A 27,095-nucleotide genomic window follows, 5' to 3' on the forward strand; every position below is an offset into this window, starting at 1 on the left:
TTCATAGCTTCAAAAGACAGGTTGACTCTCCTGTTAGGGACTAATATAGCTGGTGACGTTGAGTTGAAGCCAATGCTCATTTACCATTCTGAAAATCCTTGGGCTCTTAAGAATTATGTTAAATTGACTTTGCCTGTGTTCTATAAACAGAGCCACAAAGCCTGGATGATAGCACATCTGTTTACATCATGGCTTACTGAATATTTTAAGCCCACTGTTGAGACCTACTGCTCAGAAAAAAAAAATAAAAAGATTCTTTCAAAGTATTAATGCACATTGACAATGCACTTAGTCACCCAATATCTCTGACGGAAATATCCAAGGAGATTGATGTTGTTTTTGTGCCTGCTAATACAACATCCATTCTTCAGGCCATGGGTCAAGAAGCAATTTCAACTTTCAAGTCTTATGACGTAAGAATACATTTTGTAATGTTATGGCTGCCATAGTGATTCCCCTGATGGCAAAATAAATTGAAAACCTTCTGGAATGGATTCACCATTTTTACATGCCATTAACAACATTCTTAATATGAACATTTACGATATCAACATTAACAGGAGTCTGGAAGATGGGTCCAACTCTTATGAATGACTTTGAGAGGTTCAAGACTTCAGTGGAGGAAGGAACTGCACTGGAAACAGCAAGAGAACCAGAATTAGAAGTGGAGTCTGAAGATGTGACTGAATTGCTGCAATCTCATACAATTTGAATGGATGAGGCTTCTTATGAATGAGTAAAGAAGTGGTTTCTTGAGATGAAACCACTCCTGGTGAAGATGCTGTGACATTGTTGAAATAACAACAAAGAATTAGAATAATGTTAGTTGATAACACAGGCAGGATTTGAGAGCATTGACTCCAATTTTCAAAGAAGTTCTACTATAGGGAAAATGCTATCAAACAACATCCCATGCTACAGAGAAATCTTTCATGAAAGAAAGAGTCAATCAATGCAGCAAATTTCATTGTTGTTTTATTTTAAGAAATTGCCACAGTCACCCCAACCTTCAGCAACCACCCCGCTCTAGTCAGTCAGCAGCCTTCAACACTGAGGCATGACCCTCCAACAGCAAAAAGATTATGACTCACTGAAAGCTCAGACAATTGTTGGCATTTTTTAGCAATAAAGTATTTTTATTTAAAATATATACAGTGTGCTTTTTTAAACAATGCAATTGTATATTAATAGACTATAGTGTAGTGTGAACATAACTTTTATATGCACTATGAAACTAAAAAATTGTTTGATTCACTTTATTTAGATATTCATTTTATTGGGATGGTCTGGAATCAAACCTGCAACATCTTCGAATTATGCCTGTATATTGACATAAAGGTTTCCCATTTACAGCTATAAAGAGAACTTGGGGCTGGGCGCAGAGGACCCACACCTGTAATCCCAGCACTTGGGGAGGCCAATATGGGAGGATTCCTTGAGCCAAGGAGAGTTCAAGACCAATCTGGGCAACAGAGTGAGACCCCATCTCTACAAATAAAAAAAATTAGCTGGGTGTGATGGTGCATGCCTGGAGTACCAGCTACTCTGGAGGCAGAGGTGGGAGGATCACTTGAGCACAGAAGGTTAAGGCTGCAGTGAGGTAGGACTGCGCCACTGCACTGCAGCCTGGGAAACAGAGCAAGACTCTGTCTCAAAAAAAAATATATATATATATAGATACATACACACACATATATAAATAAAGAGACCTTCATAAATCTATAAATACCAATCTTCTTGTATGAGAGAAAAAAGTGTGGTGTAGAAGAGTGTACTTATATGCTACCATTTGTGCTTTTAAAAACAAAAAGTATGAATATATCACTGCTGATATGTGCATAGATTATTTCTAGAGGGATAGAAGAGATGAGTTAACATCAATTGCTTCTAGGAAGGGGAACTAGCTGTCTGGACAACAGAATAGGAAGGCTCATTTTCGTTGTAAGCTTTTGATATCTTTTAAATTTTATACGATGTAAATGTATCACCTATTAATTTTTAACTTAAAAGGTTGTTATGAAAATGAAGGAAGACAGTAGATGCCTGGCTCAAAGAAAATAATCAATAAATAGTAGCTACCAGCCTGGACAACATAATGAGATCTCGTCTTTACAGAAAATTTAAAAATGAGACAGGAGGATCGCTTGAGCCCAGAAGGTGGAGGCTACAGTGAGCTGTGAGGGTGCCACCGCACTGCCACCTGGGTGAGAGAGCGAAACCCTGCCTCAAAAAAAAAAAAAAAAAAGAAAAGTAGCTACCATTATAATTATTCTCCCACCACTGCTTTCTAACTTTTTCTAACACAAATAATTTTTTAAAGCAACCAATCCTCTGTAACTCCTGGCTTGCATGGAAAGAGCTCATTTTGGATTCAAAAATAATGAAGGAAACATGAAGGAGCTATGTGAAGAGGTGAAAGAAGACCCAACCATGGGGTTCTCTGGTGTTCAAAGTCCTGGGCAGCACAGTACACACCACATCAGCCTTTTGTCGGAGCCCATATGGGCTACTACAATCAAATCCCATAGACTAGATGACTTTAAACGACAAAAATGCGTTTCTCACAGCTCTGGAGACTGGAAAGTCCAAGATCACGGCCCCAGCAGATTCAGTGTCTGGTAAGGGGCCAAGTTCTGGTTCGGAGATGGTGTCTCCTCACATCATGGAAGGGGCAAGGTAGCTCTCTGAGGCCTCCTTTATAAGCTTCTGCCCTTGTAACCTGATCACCTCCCAAAGACCCACCTTTTTTTTTTCTCTCTCTTTTTTTGAGACGGAGTCTCACTCTGTTGCCCAGACAGGAGTGCAGCGGAGCGATCTTGGCTCACTGCAAGCTCCGCCTCCCAGGTTCATGCCATTCTCCTGCCTCAGGCTCCCGAGTAGCTGGGACTACAGGCGCCTGCCACCACGCCCAGCTAATTTTTTTGTATTTTTAGTAGAAACGGGGTTTCACCGTGTTAGCCAGGATGGTCTCAATCTCCTGACCTCGTGATCCGCCTGCCTCAGCCTCCCAGAGTGCTGGGATTACAGGCGTGAGCCAGAGACCCATCCCTTAACACCATCACCTTGAGGGTTAGGATTTCAACATATTAACTGCGGGGACCACATTCAGACCACAGCCTCTCTCTTCAGAGGAACCCAAATACTGGGCATCTTCTGTGCTCCTGCTCTGTACATTCCCTACGCACCTTCTCTTTCACTCAAGGACACCAAATGAAAGTAATTACTTTTGATTCTAATAGTCTCTGCACACTCTCTATCTGCAGCTACTGATCTGCAACAGTTGAAGGGTTGCCACATGCATCTGCCAAACTGCCAAATTATATGCTTCTCCAGAACCAGACAGGGTCTGGGGCAGAAACAAAAAGTTTGTAGGCAACAGTGTAATGTCAAAAGCCAGGGCTTTGGAGTCCAGCAAACCTGGGCACAAATCCTGCTCTATTTTCTTCACAGCACTCATCACTATCTGAAATGACGAACTCGTACATTTGTTTACTACTTTATTATCTGATTTCTCAGTTTGAATGTGGCCTCCAAGAAAACAAGGCTTTTGTATGTCATGTTCCTCACAGTATTCCTAGAGCTCAGAACAGCGCCTGCACATAGTAGGTGCTTAATACACATATCTTATGGAGGTGGGGGCTGGGGATTTAAAATGCAGATTGCCAAGCTCCAGTTTGAGAGATTCTGACTCATTAGGTTTGAAACAGAGCCTAGGAATCTGCATTTGCAACAAGCATCCATCTTTTCCATCCTAAGGCAGGTAGCAGACAGATCACATGTTAAGATACTCTGGTCAATGCCCTCCATCTCCAAATCGTGATTCTCCTTCTAACACGCACGACTACGGACCCCATTCAGGCTCTTTTCTTTAATTACCCTGGGGCACTGAGGGTAAAAGGAGGTTGCTGGCCCCTGAATTTGGAGTTCAAACAAGTAACCTCATCACGGCCAGTTTCCATTTCTGCTGCATGCGAAAGTAGCTGGCCAGCCTGGCTGGAATCCTGTTCTCCGCAGAAACACCTGAGCAGGTCTGGACTAGCTCCAAAAGTATAAGCTAGGTGAATTTCCGTGTCAGCTCACTGAAAACTTTCCAGGGGCAGCTGGGGCCAATTCACACTTGCTGTATACTCCCTCCAAAGACACCCCACTCAACACGCACACACAGAACACTTAATTCTGGTACCACCAGCAAAAAGAGGCCCGAGTTCCCTTGGAAGCGACCCAGCCGCTGACAGGCAGAAATCTCTGAAAGGGCCACTCAGGTGACCAAAGCAATAGGCGCCTACGTACCTTACAAGTCAACCCCAAGTTCCAACCTAGAGAAATGCATGGACTCTGGTGGCAGAGTCTTACTCCGTTTTTGTTTTCTTGGTTTTTTTGTTCTGTTTTGTTTTGGTTTTCTTCCATTTCTTCTCAGCCTTGCCTTTTCAGAAAACACCCCTCCATCCCTTCCTTGGCGCCTAAACTGTCCTCAGGGTAGCCTTAGGAGGTCTGGGACAATGTGGAGGGTACCTAATGGGATTTCCTTAAGTTTCCTCTACTGCTTTTCCACACTATTAAATGCCGAGATCTTGTATTTGATTAAAGCACCTTCCATTTCCAAAGTTAAAATACAAAACGGCACACCGGGTCTGATAACTTACAAAATCGCCAGCACCTTCGTGTTAATTAACTTCCCCAGACAAGTAAGATCAAGCTGCACTAGGGCCTGCGCTCTCTCCGGGGCTGACAGTAAGCAGCACCAGTCCCCCAAGCTGTCCCTGGAGGTGGAAGAGCCCCTGCAGCTGAGCCTGTTTGTTCTTCGTTTTTCCACAGGCGCCTTGGCTGGAGGGTGGGGGTGAGCGCGCGGCCACCGACACCTGCCGGGAAAGCAGCAGCCGCAGACCCCCAGGGCGCCCCAGGCCAGGAGCTGCGCGCCGTCGGCGGGTGGTGCCTGGGGGAGCCTCGCGCCTTCCAATCGCCAGAGTGCCGGCATCCTTCCTCTCCCCAACCCCAGCCCCGGCCTCGACCTGTCGCCCACCTGGCCCGGACCTGGGGCTGGCTCCTTCTCTGGGGTGTGCGCCGAGGGAGCCCCACCGACGCCCAGCAGAGCTGCCCGGGCTTCCAAGGAAGGACCCGGGCGCTGGGCCGAAGGCAGCCGGGCGGGCATGTGGGGCGCCGGAGAAGTGGCTCGCCCGCAGGCGGGGGGTGGAGCCCCGGGGCAGCCCACCTCGCAGGCGCCGGCCCAGGGCTCCGACGTGCGTGCGCAACCTCGAAGAGTGCAGGCCGGGGCTCCCGCGGAGCCCCTTCCCCTCCCCAGTCCCCTACGGGCGTCCCCGCTCCCAGCCGACGTCCGGCCCCGCCGCGCCCTCACCCTTCCCGCCGCGAGGGCCCCGGGGCAACGGCTCACTCACCCTCCGCATGGTGTCGGGGCCGTCCGGGCTGGACTCGGCGACTTGAGCGCGAGAAGGGCTGGGCGGGCGGTGACGCTCGGCCGACCGGGAGCTCCGCGCTGCCCCCGCCTGCACACGCCTGCGCCGCGGCCTCAGAGTCGACGGGGGCGGGGCGGGGGCGCGCTGGCCGCGGGGTCCCCTGGGCTCTACCCGGGCTGCGGCGGCGGCGCGGAGCCGGCCAGGGCGCGCTGAGCTAGCGGATCCCCTGGGCCCCGGGGCCCTTCTGCCCCAGTCGCGTCGTCCCCGCCTCCTCGGGCCGCTTCGCCCCTCTACTCTTCCTCAAGTTCCCGCCCCACCGAGAGCGGAGCGGGTCTCCGATGCCTGTCCCGCAACCCCCAGAACTCAACTGGAGAAGCTTAGGGGTGAACGGTGGGCCCACCCTGCGGGGACCCCAAGTTTGCGGAGCAAGAGAGGATTGGCGGTGAGCGCAGATGGCAATTCTCACCCGCCTTAAAAGCACCACCTTAAAATCCTCCCCATAGGATGGGAAGGTGGCCCGCTAATGTCCGTTCCTACTCTTAGTTTTCTTTTTAGATTTTCAGACAGGGTCTCGATCTGTCCCCAGGCTGAGCGCAGGGGCGCGATCTCGGCTCACTGCAGCCTTGAACTCCCAGGATCAAGCGATCCTCCCACCTCAGCCTCCCCAGTAGCTGGGACCACAGGAGCGCGCTCCACTACACCTGGCTAATTTTTGTATTTTTATTCTTTTATAGAGACAGTGTCTCACCATTTTGCCCAGGCTGGTCTCAAAATCCTGGCCTCAACCTATCCTCCAGCCTCGGCCTCCCAAAGTGCTGGGATGAGAGGCGTGAGCCACCTCGCCGGCCCTTTTCCATTCCTTAGATGCTGCGATTGTTTTTTGAAAGTCCTGAGCATTCATAAAGCTTTGCAGGGAAGGGTGGGAAGAGAGTTAAGAGTGGTAAACAGCAGGTCCACCGGGGGGCTGGAGGAAACACCGTGGAACAGAGACGGCCTGGTGTCATTCAGGTGAAGGCGCTCGGCAGGGGAAGGGGTCTGCATCCCCATTCCAGCGAAACCCACGGGTTTTCCTAGCAACCCCCTGCGTGCACAGCTTTCTCTTCACAATCGACCTCCACCCCCACTTTTCCAAACAACACGGAAGCCCATCCCCAAATGCTAATGCTTCTGGGGGGAAAAAATGAGAAGGGGGAAAAAATATATTCCCCAGATCATGAAAACACTGCGCACCCTTGAGCCCAAAATGCAGCATCTAAATCCGCAAGAACAGGATGGAATGATAAGGGAAGGTCTTCCAGGAAGAAATCTGATTTTATTCTGCTTCAACTGCTGAACAAAGTAAATCAAATAGCACGGAACTCAAGGCAGCCTGAATTTTGTGTAGAAAAAATATCTCTTGTTTGTCAAAGGATCTTTTGAAAAGCATCCAAGGACGCTTGTGTTTTCAAAGCGGCTGTGACAGGTATGCAGGCAGACAGCAGTGGGAATGCAAAGGCTTGTGCCGGGTAAACACTTCTCTTGAGTGTTTCAGCTTTGGCATTGCCTTTATGCCAGTTATTCCGGCAGATCACCGCTGTCAAAGAAATACCTTTATAATTTTCTAACATCGATTGAGTGTCAGCAGCACTAAAGAGACCATAATATTACACAAAGTACCTTAATGATCTAATGAATAAAAACATTTTGTCTGGATTTCTCTTTGGTGCCTATCAGCACAGATAGGGGAAGGAGTGACTGATGTGTGAGGGGGAAATGTAAGAAATGACAATTAATGACACTTGCTATGTCACTTTTTTACTTTATCTTATGATCTGTATACAGTGGGTTTTTTCTTCCGTGGATAAGAACCTCTTCTGATTGAGCTCTTGTGTTTTTGCCTTTCTTTGGGAAAATAACAATGTTAGTAAATGTCCTTCTGAGCCATACCTGTGTTATCATTTCAATCCACACAACTCTATGAAGTACGTACTGTGATATTATGGTTTTTTAGAGGGAGATACTCCAGCTCAGAAAGGACAGGTAATTTGCCCAAGATCACACAGCTTGTTAGTGGCACAGCCTGGATTTCAACTAAGGCAGTCTGACGCGAGGGCCCTCTCACTTAATGCCCATGCAATACTGCCCTCCTCTGCTTCATAGAAAACGTGCAACTGTGTAAAGGTGTTCCTGGAAGTAAAAACATGAGCTTTTGTCATAGATCAGTCACTTGGTATCTCTGAGCCTTAGCTTCCTCATCTGTAAAATGATGACTTGGACAAAATAGATGCATTAAAGGCCTAGCCAGAAGTAAAGTTGAAGATTTAGAGTATTACTATCTGAGTATTAAAGTATCAGTATTCTTGCTCAGCATTGTAAGAAATCTTAACCTGGAGGTACAGTGTTAGCCACTTCATTGGTTTGTGTGATCTCACCACAGCCCCTTGTTTTAACACTGCTTATGCTGCTTTCTACAACAGCACCTCTTCCTGCTCCCTCTAATTAATACTCTTTGCTTTGCAAATGTGATATCTAATCGAATTAATGTTCTTCTTTTTTTCCTTTGAGACGGAGTCTCGCTCTGTTGTGCCCAGTCTGGAGTGCAGTGGCACAATCTCGGATCACTGCAACTTCTGTCTCCCAGGTTCAAGCAATTCTCCCGCTTCAGTGTCCCAAGTAGCTGGCATTACAGGCACCCGCCACCACACCAGCTAATTTTTTGTATTTTTAGTAGAGGCAGGATTTCACCATATTGGCCAGGCTGGTCTTGAACTTCCGACCTCAGGTGATCCACCCACCTCGGCCTCCCAAAGTGTTGGGATTACAGACATGAGCCACCGAGCCCGCCCTAATGTTCATTTCTTACTAAACTTGAGTAAGACTCCTGGTGTGGGGAGGGGGAGTCAGTTTCAGTTAAGTAGTTGTTAGGATGATCTTGAAGCATTAGTTAGCCTGAATCATTTTTAAGTTGCCTTCAGAAACCAAGACTGTTATTTAACTATACCAAATAAATGACAACATGTCAGTTGCTAATGGAACACAGTCACACTGGCCACCTATGGAAATCCTCATGTTTCCAATGCTCTCATTAACTACCCTGAAGAATCAATTTAAAAGTAAAACTAGATTGAATCAGATTTTCCCCTTTTTTATTCCAGGGGGAGGGGGAAAGTTCTTTGTTTCTTTCATATGTTTAAAGAATCTTCAAAATACTTTAATGATAGAGTTGTCTGTTTCATATTATCATATCTCCATTAGCCTTCTAAACTCAGCCATATTATTTGTTTCCTTGCAAATCATCTAATGTTTGAGAACACTATGTTTTTCCCTTTTTTCTTAATTGTTTAACAACATTTCCACCAGTCACAAACAACACTGTTTTTTGTTTGTTTGTTTTTTGAGATAGTGTTTTGCTCTTGTCACCCAGGCTGGAGTGCATTAGCACCATCTCAGCTCACTGCAACTTCCACATCCCAGATTCAAGTGATTCTCCTGCCTCAGCTTCCCGAGTAGCTGAGATTACAGGCACCCACGACCACACCCAGCTAATTTTTGAACTTTTAGTAGAGACGGGGTTTCACCATGTTGGCTAGACTGGTCTCAAACTCCTGACCTCAGGTGATCCACATGCCTCGGCCTCCCAAAGTGCTGGGATTACAAGCATGAGCCACTGCGCCTGGCCTATTCAGCCATCTTGATCTGCAGGCTGGATTCACAGGTCTTCATCTTAATACAGTAGGAAGTATACTAGCATTAGGAGGTCAAGCTTACTTCTTTCATTACTTACTAAGGTAGATAGGCATTTGATATAAAACTGAACAAAAAGGAACTAGTTTACAATTTTACATAAATAGTAAAAGAAATAACAATAATTTCTTCTTTTTGTAGATAAGAAATGTTATCAATTAGCATAATTTCTTACCAGTCTGTCATCCTCCATTTAGAAAAGCATTAGTAATTAAATGTTGTTTTCCTTTACCATGTTCCTAAATATGAATCCTTCATAAGGCATCTATTAAATACCTACTACGGGGAGTATACATTATTGATTAAATCAGTCCAAATTTCCCTGAGAGAGACCAAGAATAATTTCAAGGAAACATGTATCACAGCTACATGCATTGAGTACTTTATATGTTACAGGCACTGTGAAAAGTCATGTATCAATCTGTTTCATCCTCACAAAACTCTGCAAGATTATTGTTAATATCTTCTCCATATGATAGACTATTATTGAGATGAAACAACTTGCCAAAGGCTGCATGTTTAATTAGTGACACACGTCTAGCCCAATTCTGACTCCAGAACCCAAGAGATTGAGCAGCAATAGGTGGATGTTAGTGTATCACACAGACTCTTCTCTCTCCAGAATTTCTTCAAAGTGGTGAAAATGTGAGCCAAGAATTTTATATCCACTAAAACTGACTTTCAAGCATTTATACTAGAATAGAATGACATTAGTTAAGAAAGAATTCTTAAAGGAGATGAGTTTATAGCTTGAAAAAATATAAGATTTGAATGGGAAGAGTGAAGAATATTCTTTTTTCAGCCTCTCAAGTAGCTGGGACTACAGGTGCATGCTGCCACACCTATCTCTACAATTCTTTTTGTTTGTTTTTTAGAGATGGGGTCTTGCTATGTTGCCCAGGCTGGTCTCAAATTCCTAGCCTCAAGTGATCCCCCCACCTAGCCCTCCCAAAGTGCTGAGATTACAGGCATGAGCCACCATGCCCAGCAAGAATATTCTTCAAAGGGTGCAGTGGAATGAGCCACAATGTAGAGGTGGTGAGTCAATAAACCATTCTTAGGGAATCCTGGGACTTGTGACTTGTTAATTTTTATTTTTTATTCCAATATCACAGTTACTTAAGGATATTCGGGGTCCTTTACTTTGCTGTAGAAGGTTTGCATGGTTGCTATGCTATTTCTTTTCTTGCCCTTGCCAAGGCCTGTTCAACTTCTCTGAACCACAATTTAGGGGCTTGACATTCTATTGATCTTTTTATTTTTCTTCTTCTTGTGGCCTGAAGATGCAGGGTAGAATGGGAAAGAACTTACCTAGAGCTGTGTGTCACCTTTGTCATAGGAATTTAGTTTTCTTCTTTCTTCTAAGGCTCTGTGCCAGAGTTCACCCCTTAGTGGATATTTTAAAAGACAAAATTCACCCAGACTTGCACCCCTTAGTGCTACTTATGTATTTAATTCCATGCTCCTTTTTAGTCTTCGTCCAAATGCATCTGTAATCTGTTTACATAGCTACCTCTCCTGCTAGACTCTGAACTCCTTTAAAGAAGGGACTATCTTAATTCTTACATCTCCATGGTCTATCCCAAAATAGGTGTGCTTAGTACCTGTTGAATAAATGAATGAATGATGTTCAAACTATATTATGGTCTGCTGTTATCCCTTGATTAATGTTTCCTATGTTTTACATAGCCTTAATAATTACCTTTATTGGCTGCTCAATATCCACATCTTAGTGATATATTATTGTTTAACTATCCCCTCATGTTGCCATTTGCATTGTTTCTACTCCTTTGATTGAGCTCGGGAGTTCAAGACTGGCCTGGGAAACAGTGCAACTCCATCTCTATAAAAAAATACAAAAATTAGCCAGGCGTGGTGGCACGCACCTGTAGTCCCAGCTACTCAGGAGGCTGAAACAGGAGAATCATCCGAGCTCGGGGAGGTTGAGACTGCAGTGAGCCAAGATCACACCACTGCACTCAAGTCTGAATGATAGAGCGAGACCCCATCTCAAAAATAAAATAAAATACTTCTTTGAAATTCCCTTGAGTTAGTAAGTAGGGATCTGACTTCATATTAAGAAGAATTTGGAGGATGAGAATGTGATCATGGTAGATTAAATGGCCTAGAGGTAGGAAGACAAGTTAGGAGGCTAACCTCAGTCACACAAAATAGAACTGATGAAGGAACCAAGGTCAAGATTAGGATGGTGGTTGTGGAAATGGAAAGGGAAAAACAATTTCTACATCCACTGCCAAAGCTGGAAAGATGTAACTAGGGATTTACCCTATATAGGGCTAAAAATATGACAAACAGTGGGACATTGTCCTGTGATGGAGAGCGCTGTTTTAGCACCACGGACAGCTCCCAGGTTATCAGGTATTCGTCCTGGGTGGTATGGGACCATTATTGCTGTCCATGATGGTGCCTTTTAATAAAAAACATTAAGTAACATTTTTGAGCATATAATTAGTGAAAGCTTTACATACATTAATTAATTCTCATAAGGAAACAGGCACGTAAAGATTACATAATGTCACCCCAAAATCATACAGATAGCAAGTGGCAGAGCTAAGTCCTGAGTCCAGGTAGTCTGGGTTTAAAACCCACTACGCCGACAGGGCGCAGTGGCTCACACCTGTAATCCCAGCAATTTGGGAGGCTGAGGCAAGTGGATCACCTGAGGTCGGGAGTTTGAGACCAGCCTGACCAACATGGTTAAAATCTGTCTCTACTAAAAATACAAAAATTAGTTGGGCGTGGTGGCGGATGCCTGTAATTCCATCTACTCAGGAGGCTGAGGCATGAGAATCGCTTGAACCCGGGAGGCAGAGGTTGCACTGAGTCAAGATCGCGCCACTGCACTCCAGTCTAGGCAACAGAATGAGACTTTGTCAAAAAAAACAAAAAACAAAAAACATTACACCATACTGGAAAAGACACTGATGACAAAGTATGATTATATAGTAATAAAGTCTATATCTTTCCGGCTTTGGCAGTAGATATAGACACTGTTTCTCCCTTTCCATTTGCACAATTGCCATCCTAGTCTTGACTTTGGTTCTCTCATCAGTTCCATTTTGGTTACATTGGAACTAAGTTTTGAATGACAAATGGAATTTAACTAGAGACCAGATGGACAATCGGCTACCTGAAGCCCTGTATTGAGAAGGGTTCTGAGTTCTAATCGAGGTCCAGCGAAAAGCCTCCTGTGAGCAGTTAGCAAATGTGGTAGAGAGTGATGGGAGACCTCAGGCCAGGAAGGTAGGTAAGCCAAATAATAAAGGATCTTGGATGTGAGGAAGGAAGTTTAGACATTTTTCCTAAAAGCTTTAAAAACCCGCTGAAAAGTTTTAAGCAAGATATGACATTAGGATGAGATTTGCATTTAAAAAATCATCCTAATAATTTCAGGGTAAAGATAACAGAGTAAATCATGATCACAGATTCTTCTTTTCCTAATACCAGATGTAATGAAGAAAAACTGTAGCTTAGAGAGATGACAACAAACTCATCTGAGATAAGGTGAAACGGGGGCCAAGGAGACTTCATCCACACTATATAACAGTTACAAAAGGATCTGGTTGGAGTTGCCCCTATGAAACAAGATTAAGATGAAAACATGACCATGTAAATGTGGTACAGTCAAAAAAGGGTGGAGTGGGGAGGAAGGAAGATAATGTATGCACTGTGAAGAAACCAGTATGGAAGAAAACATAAACCCATGAAACACATCCCCCAGGTAGTGCTTTGCACTATAAATGCTTTCAGAATATGAACGTGGGTAAATAAGACCTCAAAATTGAGATGAAAACATGACCAAAAGAGAGCAAAAAGGTGTCAGAGCTAAAGAAATGAACCAAAAACTGAAACAACACCATTATAGACCTAATATATAAATTAGAAATGCCAAATAACAGGAAAGACATGATTGAACATTGAATTAATGGATAGTAAAAGGTTTGCGATAATCATGGCAAATGCATAATTTGCCAAGGAGGGAGTAAAGCAATTAGGGAGAGGATAATGAGATAATAAGAGAACCAAGAGAAATCAAACATAAGATACTTGGTGTCCCTAATTGATGTAGACAATCCAATAAGTGTAACAAAATATGCATTTAGACCCACAATACAGGAAGAGTTTTTCTAAAATGAAGAAAGAACTGAATCTGCAGAGGAAAATTTATACTGTATGCCAGACAAAAAGTACTTTAAACAGACATAAAAACATAGTCTGGTTAAGTTAATAATTTTTAAGGGAAAAGAGTTATTTAGGTATCTAGGCAGAAAAGGCAAATCATCCATGAAGCTAGGGGTAGGTGGGGGTAGAATCAAAACAGATACGAACAAGTCCAAAACAACCCCAAGCCAGAAGACAATGAAACAATGCCATCGGCCTGGACAACACAGCTAGACTCTGGTCTCTACAAAAATACATTTATTTAAATCAGCTAGGCGTGGTGGCACATGCCTGTAGTTCTTGCTACTTGGGAGGCTGAGGTGGGAGGACTGCTTGAACCCAGGAGGTTAAGGCTGCAGTGAGTCATGATCACTCCAGGGTACTCCAGCCTGGGTGACAGAGTGAGCCCTTGTCTCTAAAAACAAAACAAAACAAAACCACACACACACACACACACACACACACACACCCCGTCTACCTAGCTTGGAGAGAGACCTAAAATGGTTACACATAACCATCTACAGATATTCTGAAGCATGAAAGAACTCAGGGAGTAAAACACACAAGCCCTTCTTGGGGGAAAAAAAAAAATCCAGCCAAACAGGAGCAGGAGATGAATGAAAAAAAAAAAAATCAGGAACAGAAGACACCAAGGTAAAATGTAAAAGTGCTGATGGTCGACAGTTCAGTATTTAAATAGAGAACTAAGACTAAATAACTGATGGAATTCTAGCAGTGGAATAAATTGAAAATGTTACAAATTCTGACAAAGTAAAAATAATAGAAAGATTTTTAAAATCAGGAGGTGACGGAGAGTGAAAGGAAGTATGAGTGCTAATTACTTCATCTTCTATCTGCAGAGAACCAATTGAGATCATCCAAAATTGAAACGTAAAAGAAACACTTAAATGTCTTAATGATTTCTACAGTTTTTTCTTAACCTCAGGCATATCTTAGTAACTTCTCCCATGATGAGGGGGAAAAAAAGGTTATCTGAAACTGAATTATTTCAGCTTAATTATAGATATTTTTATTGTGTTAAAGTGAAACAAACTTAAATTCAGTAATTAAAATAACCTTGGTAGTCATAAAATTCTCTCTCTCTCTCTCTCTCAATCATCTTCTATCTTTACATATAAATAGAGAGGCTTTTTGAATTATGTTAACACTCATTTTTTGGTGGTGAGATTTTGAGAAATGTGCTGCTTTTCTTTTTTGTATTTTTCCATATTGCTTAAAAACTTTTTTAAGGACCAGATACCATTTTTATTTAAAAATAATTACTTTTTAATGATAAATGAATATGGCTGCTAAGTGTAATTCAACATGGAAAGATATCCATGACATATTGCTGAGTAAAAAGTTTAGTTTAAAAATTAATCTGTAGTATAATCTTATTTAGGTAAAACCTACATATCATACATACTTATATATTCATTAAAAAGTCTATAAAGTTTAACGCCAAAATGTTAACAGTATTTATTTCTAAAGTTGGGGTAGAGAATTGGGCTTATAATTTCTCAGTATCATTTTCTAAACCTTTTTATTTAAAAATAAAACAGGCTGGGTGTGGTGGCTCATGCCTGTAATCCTAGCACATTGGAAGGCTGAGGCGGACGGATTGCCTGAACTCTGGAGTTTGAGACCAGCCTAGGCAACATGGTGAAATCTGGTCTCTACTAAAATAAAATTTAAAAATTTAAAAAATTAACCGGGTATGGCAGCATGTGCTTCTAGTCTCAGCTACTTGGGAGGCTGAGGCAAGAGAATTGCTTGAATTTGGGAGGCAGAGGTTGCAGTGAGCCCAGATCATGCCACTGCACTCCAGCTTGGACAACAGAGCCGAGATCACGCCACTGCACTCCAGCCTAGGTGACAGAGCGAGACTCTATCTCCAAAAAAAAAAAAAAAAAGAAAGAAAAAAGAAACAGAAGAAGAAGACAAACAGGTGGCCAGGAACGGTGGCCATGTCAACACTTTGGAGGACTGAGGTGAGAGGATCACTTGAGGCCAGGAGTTTGAGACAAGGCTGGCCAACGGAGTGAGATCCTGTGTCTACAAAAAAATTGTTTTAATTAACCAGATGTAGTGGCGTGTGCCTGTGGTCCCAGCTACAAGCAAATGCTGAGAGATTTTGTCACCACCAGGCCTGCCTTACAAGAGCTCCTTAAGGAAGCACTAAATTATGGAAAGGAAACACTGGTACCAGCCACTGCAAAACCATACCAAATTGTAAAGACCATCGACACTATGAAGAAACTGCATCAACTAACAGGCAAAGTAACCAGCTAGCACCATAATGACAGGATCCAACTCACACATGACAGTATTAACCTTAAATGTAAATGGGCTAAATGCCCCAATTAAAAGACACAGATTGGCAAATTGAATAAAGAGTCAAGACCCATTGGTGTGCTGTATATAGGAGAAGGCTTAGAAGAAAACCCCACAAACCCCATAACTAATAATACACTCAATGCAAACAAAATATATATCATTGCTTCCATATGGACTCCAACCATAACTAATGGTATGAAAAACCATCGTTGTACTTCAACTATAAAAGCACTAATGACTCCAATACGCAAATCCAACCCAATCATAAAAATAATTAACTGCTCCCTCATTGATTTACCCACCCCACCCAACCTTTCCATATGATGAAACTTCGGTTCGCTTATTGCAGCCTGCCTAATTTTGCAAATCATTACAGGCCTATTCTTAGCAATACACTACTCACCAGACACCTCCTCTGCCTTCTCCTCAATTGCACATATTACCCGAGACGTAAACTACGGCTGGATTACTCGCTACCTCCACGCCAATGGTGCCTCTATACTCTTCATCTGCCTCTTCCTACACATGGGCCGAGGCCTCTACTATGGCTCGTATCTCCTCCTAGAAACCTGAAACATTGGCATTATACTCCTTCTTATAACCATAACAACAGCTTTCATGGGCTATGTCCTCCCATGAGGCCAAATATCATTCTGGGGGGCAACAGTAATCACAAACTTACTATCAGCAATCCCATACATCGGAACTAACCTCGTCCAGTGAATCTGAGGAGGATACGCCATTGATAGCCCCACTCTCACACGATTCTTCACCTTACACTTTATCCTACCCTTCATCATCGTCGCCCTCACAACCGTACACTTACTATTCCTACACGAAACAGGATCAAACAACCCTTGCGGAATCTCCTCCGACTCGGACAAAATCGCCTTCCACCCCTACTACACAATCAAAGATGCCCTAGGTCTGGTCCTCCTTCTCTTTGTCCTAGCGACACTAACACTACTCTCACCTAACCTCCTAAACGACCCAGATAACTACATTCCAGCCGACCCACTAAATACTCCCCCACATATCAAGCCGGAGTGATACTTCCTATTCGCATATACAATCCTACGATCCGTCCCCAACAAATTGGGAGGCGTGCTGGCACTCTTCCTATCAATCTTTATCCTAGCAGCCATCCCCATACTTCACAAATCCAAACAACAAAGCATAATATTCCGCCCACTCAGCCAATTTCTATTCTGACTCCTAATCACAATCCTACTGACCCTTACCTGAATTGGAAGCGAACCAGTAACCCAACCCCTCATCACTATCGGCCAAGTAGCATCCATAATATACTTCATCACAATTCTAATCCTAATACCACTAGTCTCCCTAATCGAAAACAACCTACTCAAATGAACTTGCCCTCGTAGTATAAATTAATACACTGGCCTTGTAAACCAGAAATGAACACTCTTCCTAGGGCCATCTCATGTGCAAAGACACACATAGGCTCAAAATAAAGGGGTGGAGGAATATTTACCAAGCAAACGGAAAGCAAAAAAAAAAAAGCATGGGCTGCAATCCTAGTCTCTGATAAAATAGACTTTAAACCAACAAAGATCAAAAAAGACAAAGAAGGGCATTACATAATTGTAAAGGGATCAATGCAACAAGAAGAGCTAACTATCCTAAATATATATGCACCCAATACAGGAGCACCCAGATTCATAAAGCAAGTTCTTAGAGACCTACTAAGAGACTTAGACTCCCACACAATAATAGTGGGAGACTTTAACACCCCAACGTCAATATTAGACAGATCAATGAGACAGAAAATTAACAAGGATATTCAGGACTTGAACTCAGTTCTGGACCAAGCAGACCTAATAGACATCTACAGAACTCTCTACCCCAAAACAACAGAATATATATTCTTCTCAGTACCACACTGCACTTATTCTCAAATTGACCACATAATTGGAAGTAAAACATTCCTTAGCAAATACAAAAGAACGGAAATCATTAACAGTCTCTCAGACCACAGTGCAAATCAAATTAGAACTCAGGATTAAGAAACTCACTCAAAACTGCACAACCACATGGAAACTGAACAACCTGCTCCTGAATGACTACTGGGTGAATAACAAAATTAAGGCAGAAATAAATAAGTTCTTTGAAACCAATGAGAACAAAGACACAATGTACCAGAATCTCTGAGACACAGCTAAAGCAGTGTTTCGAGGGAAATTTAAAGCACTAAATGTCCACAGGAGAAAGCAGGAAAGATCTAAAATTGGCACCCTAACATCATAATTAAAAGAACTAGAGAAGCAAGAGCAAGCAAAGTCCAAAGTTAGCAGAAGACAAGAAATAACTAAGATCAGAGCAGAACTGAAGGAGATAGACACAAAAAATCCTTCAAAAAAAATCAATGAATACAGGAGCTGATTTTTTGAAAAGATTAACAAAATAGACCGCTAGCCAGACTAATAAAGAAGAAAAGAGAGAAGAAACAAATAGACACAATAAAAAATGATAAAGGGGATATCACCACTGATCCCACAGAAATTCAAACTACCGTTAGAGGATACTATAAACACCTCTACGCGAATCCATTCATTTCTTAAGGATTGCAAAATAAAGATTTCTAATTCTGCATTTCTTTTTCATTCATTAATTGAAATGCTTTTATAAAGAGGTAATTTCCCCTATTGGTTAGCTAGTATTACAGTTTATACAGAAAAGGCAAAAGAAAAGCTTGATTCTATGCACTTCTCTTACAGATTTCAAGATAATGAGTTGGTTCCCTATCATCTTCTGAAGGTGACCAATCTTTTAAAATATTCATATGAATTCCCGAATTTAAACATTTTTGATCATTTTAATCAATTACAATTATTAACTTCCATGAAAACTAGCATTGACCTGTTTTTGGCCAATAAGAGCCCCTTCAATTTGGCTTCTCAGGGTTTTATTTCTCCATGTACCTAGATGTGTTTGATATTTTTCTTGCTACTGAGTATTACAGAATGCTCTAGGCTCATCTCGTGCATTTTCTGTCCCAGATAGAAATCAACCATTTCTCTGAAAATGATCAGTTTTTCCAGGAAGTCTTCATTTCTTTTAGTGGTAAATAGTGTTTCAGGACTACGATCTTGGTACTAGGAATGCTCCTGGCTGCTGACTTGGTCAGAAATTTTAGGCCTCTTCAGGGGACAGAGCTAAACTACAAGACTATCTATACAGATAAAATCTGTAAACTATATACTCTCTCTAGCTAGTATTATGTGATATATATCATACTAGTAGCTCCAATTCCAAGTCATTCTTGTTTTTATTTGACCTCTTCTGTATTATACCTTCTTCCAAATGAGACTCCTGGTAGTTTGAGACCAGCCTGGCCAACATGGTGAAACCCTGCCTCTACTAAAAATTAAAAAATTGGCTGGATGTGGTGGCAGGCGCCTGTAATCCCAGCTACTTGGGAGGCTGAGGCAGGAGAATTGCTTGAACTTGGGAGGTGGAAGTTGCAGTGAGCTGAGATCTCGCCCGTGCACTCCAGCCTGGGGGACAAGAGCGAGACTTCACCTCAAACAAACAAACAAACGAGACTCCTGGTTCTTAAGAACACAAGTGATGATAGAAGTAGAATATCCTATAATTACTTATTTATCACACAACTCTCTCAGAATGGCAATAATAATACACTAAATATTACTACTGAGAACATTTAAGAACATTTTTGTATTTACTCTCCCTATTCTGCTGCCTCATTTTTAAATTTTAATTTTACTTTTTTTTTTTTTTTTTTTTTTTTTTAGCAACAGAGTCTCACTCTGTCACCCAAGCTGGAGCACAGTGGCATGATCATAGCTCACTGCAGTCTCAAGTGCCTGGCCTCAAGTGATCCTCCCACCTCAGCTCCCAAAGTGCTGGGATTACTGGCATGAGCAACTGTACCTGGCCTTAATAGTTGCACTATATTACATTATCTGATCATTTACCCATTACATGATATCCTGTTTCAATGCTCATATAGTCTTTTTTTTTTTTTTTTTTTTTTTTTGAGACGGAGTCTTGCTCTGTCGCCCAGGCTGGAATGCAGTGGCGCGATCTCCACTCACTGCAAGCTCCGCCTCCCGGGTTCACACCATTCTCCTGCCTCAGCCTCCCGAGTAGCTGGGACTCCAGGCGCCCACCACCTTGTCCCGCTAATTTTTGTATTTTTAGTAGAGACAGGGTTTCACCATGTTAGCCAGGGTGGTCTCGATCTGCTGACCTCGTGATCCGCCCACCTCGGCCTCCCAAAGCGCTGGGATTACAGGCGTGAGCCACCGCGCCCAGCCAACACTCGTATAGTCTTAATTCAAAATCAACTGTATTTCTAATTCTCACCACCAGTTTCTCTCGTGTGAATCTTATTCTCAAGTAGAATCCTCAGGAACTGTTAATAGGAATAATATTTCTTAAGTTCTTACTGTTGATAACAGTTTGTCTATTGATAACAGTCATCAAGCGCTTAAAAGTTTACAGAATAGAATGAAACAATTACCTTTCATTTAAAAGCCACTAAAAGATATCAAGAGAACAACAGAAGATTTGAAAAACATTTACTGAATATAAAGTTCTTGGCTTACATGTTCTTTTTTCTTACGTATCTTAAACAGGTTAAAATATATTTATTATCTTAAATATATTAAATATGTTATTTAATTTTCTCACGGGGTAAATCATTGCTCTCAAAAATTCTGGTGTTGATATAATTTTCTTTCCCTTGCTGTTCTTGCTTAGATGCTCAAAGGAAATTTTTCTTCTTTAAAGCACAGTAATTTTATTGGAAAATGTCTAAGTGCTGTCAGTTTCAGTATGATATTCTCCAGTGTGCAGCATGTTCATTCATATGTAGCTTCAAATCTTTTTTTTTTAATTCAGGGAAAAATAATTTTTTAATTTATAATTTTAGAATGCATTGTTTTCTTCCTTTACTTTTTGTCTTCGGGGATTCCTGTTATTTGTATGTTGGATCATCTTCTCCTATCTTCAGTATCTGTCGCTTTCTCTTGATATTAACAAAATTCCTTTCTTAATTTCTTTTTGACTTAAAAAATCTGCCTTTTCACATTCTGTTTTTCTTTTTTCACTTTGTTGCCCAGGTTGGAGTGCAGTGGCATGATCTGGGCTCACTGCAACCTCTGCCTCCCAAGTTCAAGCAATTCTCCTGCCTCAGCCACCTGAGTAGCTGTAGCTGTGACTACAGGAGTGCACCACCACACCCAGCTAATTTGTTTTAGTGGAGACGGGGTTTCACCATATTGGCCAAGCTGGTCTCGAACTCCTGAGCTCAAGTGATGCACCCACCTGGGCCTCCCAAAGTGCTGGGATTACAGGCGTGAGCCACCACACGTGGCCCACATTCTGTTTTTCTGTTGGATTTGTCTTTAGTTTTCAGTTTAGTCTTCATTCACAAAGTTTAGTCTTCATTTCTTTTATTCCTAATTCTTTCTTGAAGTCTATCACCTAATTTACAAATTTTTTTGTGATTTATGTTATTTTTTCATATCTTCAGTTATTCTCTTAATATCTTTTAGTGGCTTTCAAATAAAAGGTAATCGTTTTGATCTATTCTGTAGACATATCTTGCTGCGTGGTTTCGTCTGAATGGATGTTGTTTTGTTCCACATATCTTTTATTTATTTTTCAGAGACAAGGTCTTGCTCTGTCACCCAGGTTGGAATGCAGTGGTGCAATTACAGTTCATTGTCCCACCTCAGCATCCCTAGGACTACAGGCTTCTGCCAACTAATTTTTTTTTTTTTAATTTTTTGTACAGATGGGGCCTCACTATATTGCCCAGGCTGGTCTTGAACTTCTGGCCTCAAGTAACCCTTCACCTTGGCCTCCCAAAGTGCTGGGATTACAGGCATGAGCCACTACACCCAGCCTCTTTTATTCTTAAAATAATTTTGTGTAGGATTTGGTCTTGAGACTTTTTATTGCCTTTTTTTTTTTTTTTTTTATGTAAAACTCAATTTCCTGAAACTCGAGAAAGAAGTATGACCCAAGGTAATATTTCTGACTTCATGGAACTGCCTTTTCTGATATTTTTATAAGAAGCTAAAACATATATTGCAGCTTGTTTTCTGAGATTTCCTGGTTCTCTTTCTTTTTACCACTTATCCCTGTTCCCTCCCCTGCCTCAACTCCCCACCCCCACCTACCTCCACCCCTTCTTTACTGCCTACTTCTACAGTTTCTCTTCAGGGTAGAATCCTATCCTGAAAGGGATCCCTGGCTGGTCAGTTTTGAGGGTTCTAGGAGCCAGACTGCTCCAGCTCCTTCAATTTTTTTTACAGCAAATCCCTTCCACTCACCCGCTATTGGAGCTGGCAAACCTCTTCCCAGTTAACAAATGCTGTCCTCAGCTTGGCCTGCCATGCTTTCCAGTGAACGACTGTTGACTATTTGGAGATTCTCTTGTTCTCAGATCCATCAGAAGTCCCACAGAGAAAGCCCCTCTGCGTTCTCCTGCACAGATGCTAGTACCATGCAGGTCTTTGTGGATTTGGGAGTTGCAGGGATATCTTCTCACCAAGTTTTGTTGTAAATGTGTTCATGGGTTTTTGATTTGGCCATCTAGTTGTTCTATCAGTTTTTATTTGGGAATTCAAAGAAATTTTAAAAACTATGTTGCAGCTACTATCTTCCCAGCTCACTTTATTTTAAAAATATTTTTACAGCAATCATGTTTCTCTAGGGGGGAAGCAATAATATTTCCATTTTGGGAAAAAAAGATGCATCTGGCCACATTCTACTGGACAGCTTTGAGGGATTTAAACAGATACAATCAGCTGATACGAAGTAGCACAGCTCTACCATTGTCAAAATATTTAAATACTTTAATTCCAACTAGAAAGTAGCCAGTGCTCCAACTCCCAATGCCTGTTTCTTAACTGTCCTTTCCCTAGGTCCCCCTGACAAGTAGAAGCTAAGGAGTCAATGTCTATCATAAGAGGGGTCCTGTGGGCTCCTGCTCCAGCTCAATGACTGATTGGTCAAAGTCCATGCTGTAATGTTGGTTTAATACTTGGAATATCACCTCTGGGTGGACTCCATGAGATTTGGAGACAGTATGGGGGGAGGTGAAAGTGAGGGTTTACAGGCCTTCTGAATGGGCCTCAGCAGAATATTTCAACCAACATTTACTAAGCATCTCCTGGTATGTCAGGCACTATTCCAGGCAAAGAAGGTACAAAGACAATAAGACGAAGTTCTTGGCCTTGGGGCACCCACAGTCTGGTGCTCTGTCTTTGGGGCTACTTATCCGCTGGAAGGACGCCAGTTTCACTGAATTGCATTACAGAACTCAGCCTCTGAGCAGAAATGAAAGAGGAAGCAAAGTGCAGACCTAATGACAAAGCTCTTACTGAAGCCGTGACCTAAACAAGCTCAAATCTCTCTACCTTTGGAACAGTGACTGCTGTAAGAGGCCTGGCAGCTAATTAAAACATGCGGTAAATAAGCCAAGCAAGGAACTCTCTGTCCTTGTACACAGTGATTCGAGCGGTCTCCTTACACACAAAAGCCTGTATCCTTCTCTATGGAGCAAATCAGCTATTAAACGATTCATGTTCTGTGTCCTCACTGGACTGGCAATGCTTTGTTTGAATGAGGAAAAAGAGACCTGGAAGGAAATCGGGTTGGAAACATAGTGTTTGGCTAAATAATAACTGCAGTTTTTCTTATAAAAGATTTTTACCCTCAGGAGTGCTATGCATTTGAGGACATGCTCTGATTTTTGTTTGCCCAGTGACTGGAAGCACAAATCACTCTGTAGAGGGTGGGGTGGAGGACCTGGGATCACATGGGACTAGCTGTTTACTGTCGGAGCCCAATGCCATAAGGGAAAAAAGTTACCTCAACACCCTTATTCCCCCAAAGTCAATAAATTCCAATTGACCACATTTATTAAGTAAATACGTATTAAGCACCTACTGTGTGTCAACTGTAGTCCCTGCTATAACCAAATTCCACCTTAACCATCAGGAAAATTAACATGCAGAAACCGGCTGGGTGCGGTGGTTTGTGCCTATAGTTCCAGCACTTTGGGAGGCCAAGGCAGAGGATTGCTTGAGCCCAAGAATTTGAGACTAGCCTGGGCAACAAATTGAGACACTATTTCTGCAAAAAATAAAACATTAGCTAGCTGTGGTGGCACGCACCTGTAGTCCTAGCTACTTGGAAGGCTGAGATGGGAGGATGGCTTGAGCCTGGGAGGTTGAGGCTGCAGTGAGCTGTGATCATGCCACTGCACTCAGCCTGGGCAACAGCTCAGCCTTGCCTCTGTAAAGAGGTATACAAACCCAGTGGTTCCCAAAGCAGAAGTAATGCTTAAACATGAATCAGACATACATTATGAGTAGGACATTATTGTTTATACTTTCAGTTATGACTTCGAGAGACTGAACACAGTCAAGTCAACTTGATTAGTCTGTAGGAGTTTATGGGGCATTTGGGAACCCCTACCTCAGAGCAAGAAAAACAGGCCCTATAAATTATCGTCTGACAAAATGAGAATGTTATATTGGCAACTGCTACCATTAACTTCTAATAATGTAGCGATTTTCAATGCAGGAAGGGAATGTATCAAAAACCTTGGTGGGAAGGCAAGGGAAAAATAAAAGGTGCTTTTTCAAGTTACAGATCCCCTCTTAATAGATTTTTGTATGGTAGTGGTTAAGAGCACAGGTTTTGGAGTCAGACTGCCTAAAAGCAAATCCTGGCTCTAATCCTTACTAGCTGTGTGACTCTGGTTAAATTAGATAGCTACTACATGCCTCAGTTTTTGCATCTGTAAAATGGGAATGACGACATTCATGGTATCATACAGCTGTTTTGAAGATGAAATGAGTTAACACATGTAAAGTAATACTTAGAAAAGTGGCTCCCAGCTGGGCTTGATAACTCACACCTGTAAACCCAGGACTTTGGAAGGCTGAGGTGGGTGGATTGCTGGAGTCCAAAAATTCAAGGCCAGCCTAGACAACAAGGCAAAAATCCCATCTCTACAAAAAATATGAAAAATTAGCTGGGTGTGATCGCATGCTCCCAGCTACTCGGGAGGCTGAGGAGGAAAGACAGATCGAATCCGGGCAGTGGAGGTTGTGGTGAGCTATGATCACACCACCACACTCCAGCCTTGGCAGCAGAGCAAAACCCTGTCTCAAAAAAGAAAAAAATAAAAGTGCCTCCCTCCCAGGTCTTGTCCCACTGCTGCCTCTTACTGACCTACATCAACCATCTTAGTGAGTGCCCCAAATCTCAGACCCTGATAGAATCAACCCTGATGGAAGGGGAAGGAATCTTGGAGGCCAGCTGCTCTTATCCATTCAGGAATCCTCTGTCTGAAATCTCGGCCACATCATCTTGAACACACCCTAATGAGAAGGTTTCCTCCCTGCTAAAACATGTTACATCTCTGGACATTTGAAAGGTCTTCTTTGCATTAAGCTAGAGTCTGTTTCCCTGTTTTCTCTGCCTGTTGGAATCAGAGATAACAAGGTGATTCGCATCCTTTTCAATGATGGAGGCCACAAAGGGTACGCACGAGGACTCTAGGGACAGCTTGCATGGACTGAGCCTCAGCTTCGCCGTTCATTGGCTATGTGATCCCGGGCAACGTAATTTTTCTATGCCTCAGATTCCTCGTTTGCAAAATGGGTATCCCAACACTGCCAATCTCCCAGGGTTGTTGAGGATCGAATGAGGTAACATATTTAGAGCTTGGTCCCTAAGACTTAGTCCATTTTATCATGATGCTCATGCTGTGGATCGCCTCTCAGCATTTGCTTCTTCAGGCTACACATCCCTATTTTCTTCACTTGTTCCTCAATCAGTAATTCCCAACACAGCTCACCCCTCTCCTTTGAGTAGCTCCAGTTGCCAGTGTTCTTCCCTATTTATTTATTTATTTTTTCATTTTCTTTTTTTTTTTTTTTTTTTTTTTTTTGATACAGGGTCTTGCTCTGCTGCCCAGGCTGGAGTGAAATGGCACAATCACAACTCACTGTAGCCTCGACCTTCCTGGGCTCAAGCCATCCTCCCACCTCAGCCTCCCGAGTAGCTGGGACTGCAGGTGCACACCACCATGCCTGGCTAATTTTTGTATTTTTGGTAGAGATTGGGTTTTGCCATGTTGCCCAGGCTGGTCTCAAAATCCTGGGCTCAAGTAATCTGAGTAATCTGCCCGACTACACCTCACAAAGTGCTGGGATTACAGGCGCCCCGCCAGTGTTCCTCTTTAATTACAGTCATGTGCTGCGTAACGACATTTTGGTCAACCACAGACTGCTTATACACAGTGGTCTCATAAGATTATAAGACTGCATTTTTGCTGTGCCTTTTCTATGTTTAGATACACAAATACCATTGTGTACAATTGCCTATGTATTCAGTACAGTAACATGCTGTACAAGTTTGCAACCTAGAGCAACAGGCTATACCATATAGCCTAGGTGGGTAGTAGGTGATACCATCTAGGTAGGTTTATGTAAGTGCCCTCTATGATGTTGGCACAATGATGAAATGGCCTCATGACACATTTCTCAGAACATGTCCCACTTGTTAAGCAACACATGACCGTTTATCCCCAGAACTGAGCCCAGCACTCAGGTGGGCTGTGGTCCACGAAGACCAAGACGTGCCACCCTCTCCCCTGCGTGGTTGTTTATTCATTCACGTATTCATTCATGAACAGTTTTAAGAGTCTATATTTTTATTAAGTGACCCTAAGAGGGAATTGGCTTCTTTTAGTGCACTTATCCTACTCTTGGCTCAAAGTGAACTTGCAGTTGGCTACAAGAAGAGTGAGTAAACTCTTCTGTAAAGGGGCAGATAGTAAATATTTTAGGCTTTGCTGTTCATATGGTCTCTATTGCAACTACTCAACCCTGCTGTTGTCCCACAAATGCAGCCACAGACAAAATGTAAAACTTTATTTACAAAATAGGCAACTGCCTGAATTTGGCTGAGCCATAGTTTGTCAACTTCTGAACTAAAATGTAACATGAATGTGTTACTTTTCTACCTCTCACCTACTGCCTAGTGTTTGCAGTTGACAGTTGTTGTTTTAACACAGTGCAAGTCCTTTCATTTACCTCTAGTCAGCTTTATTTTGTTGGTTTGCCCATTCCTCTACCCTGCCGAGATTTTCCTAAGCCCTGATTGTGCCACTGTCCAAAGTAACCCCTGTCTCTCTTAACCTTGTGTCATCATCTGCCAATGATAAATGTGCCTTTTTATATATTTATCCAGATAATTGATTAAAATTTTGAACTGGAAAGATCTGAGCACAGAGCCTTAATTTTTGCAACAAGCAACGTCCCTCCTTGTAAATTCTGTGGGTTGTTCAGGACTCAGCCCAGTGCCACTTCTTCCGGGAAGCTATCCTTACAACTGCCCTCCCTTCCCAAGCCACCCTGTCCAGTCTGA

At 42.5% G+C, this 27,095-nt stretch overlaps 2 protein-coding genes across 3 annotated transcripts in view; one reads left to right on the forward strand and one right to left on the reverse strand.

The window, feature by feature from the left end:
• The window catches only part of TMCC3 (transmembrane and coiled-coil domain family 3), a 308,376-nt gene extending 302,867 nt beyond the window's left edge, over window positions 1-5,509 (reverse strand). Inside the window, exon 1 of one of the 2 annotated variants that reach the window (XM_050747181.1) lies at window positions 5,394-5,509. In XM_050747181.1, coding sequence (XP_050603138.1) covers window positions 5,394-5,402 — 9 coding nt within the window. In that variant the 5' untranslated portion in view covers window positions 5,403-5,509. The remainder of the gene's footprint in view (window positions 1-5,393) is intronic. The other variant, XM_050747178.1, reaches the window with a different exon arrangement.
• Window positions 1-27,095, forward strand: part of METAP2 (methionyl aminopeptidase 2) — an 817,888-nt gene that overhangs the window by 169,851 nt on the left and 620,942 nt on the right. The window lies entirely within an intron of this gene.

This window comes from Macaca thibetana, chromosome 11 (assembly GCF_024542745.1).
Source record: "Macaca thibetana thibetana isolate TM-01 chromosome 11, ASM2454274v1, whole genome shotgun sequence".
Classification (NCBI taxonomy): Eukaryota; Metazoa; Chordata; class Mammalia; order Primates; family Cercopithecidae; genus Macaca; species Macaca thibetana.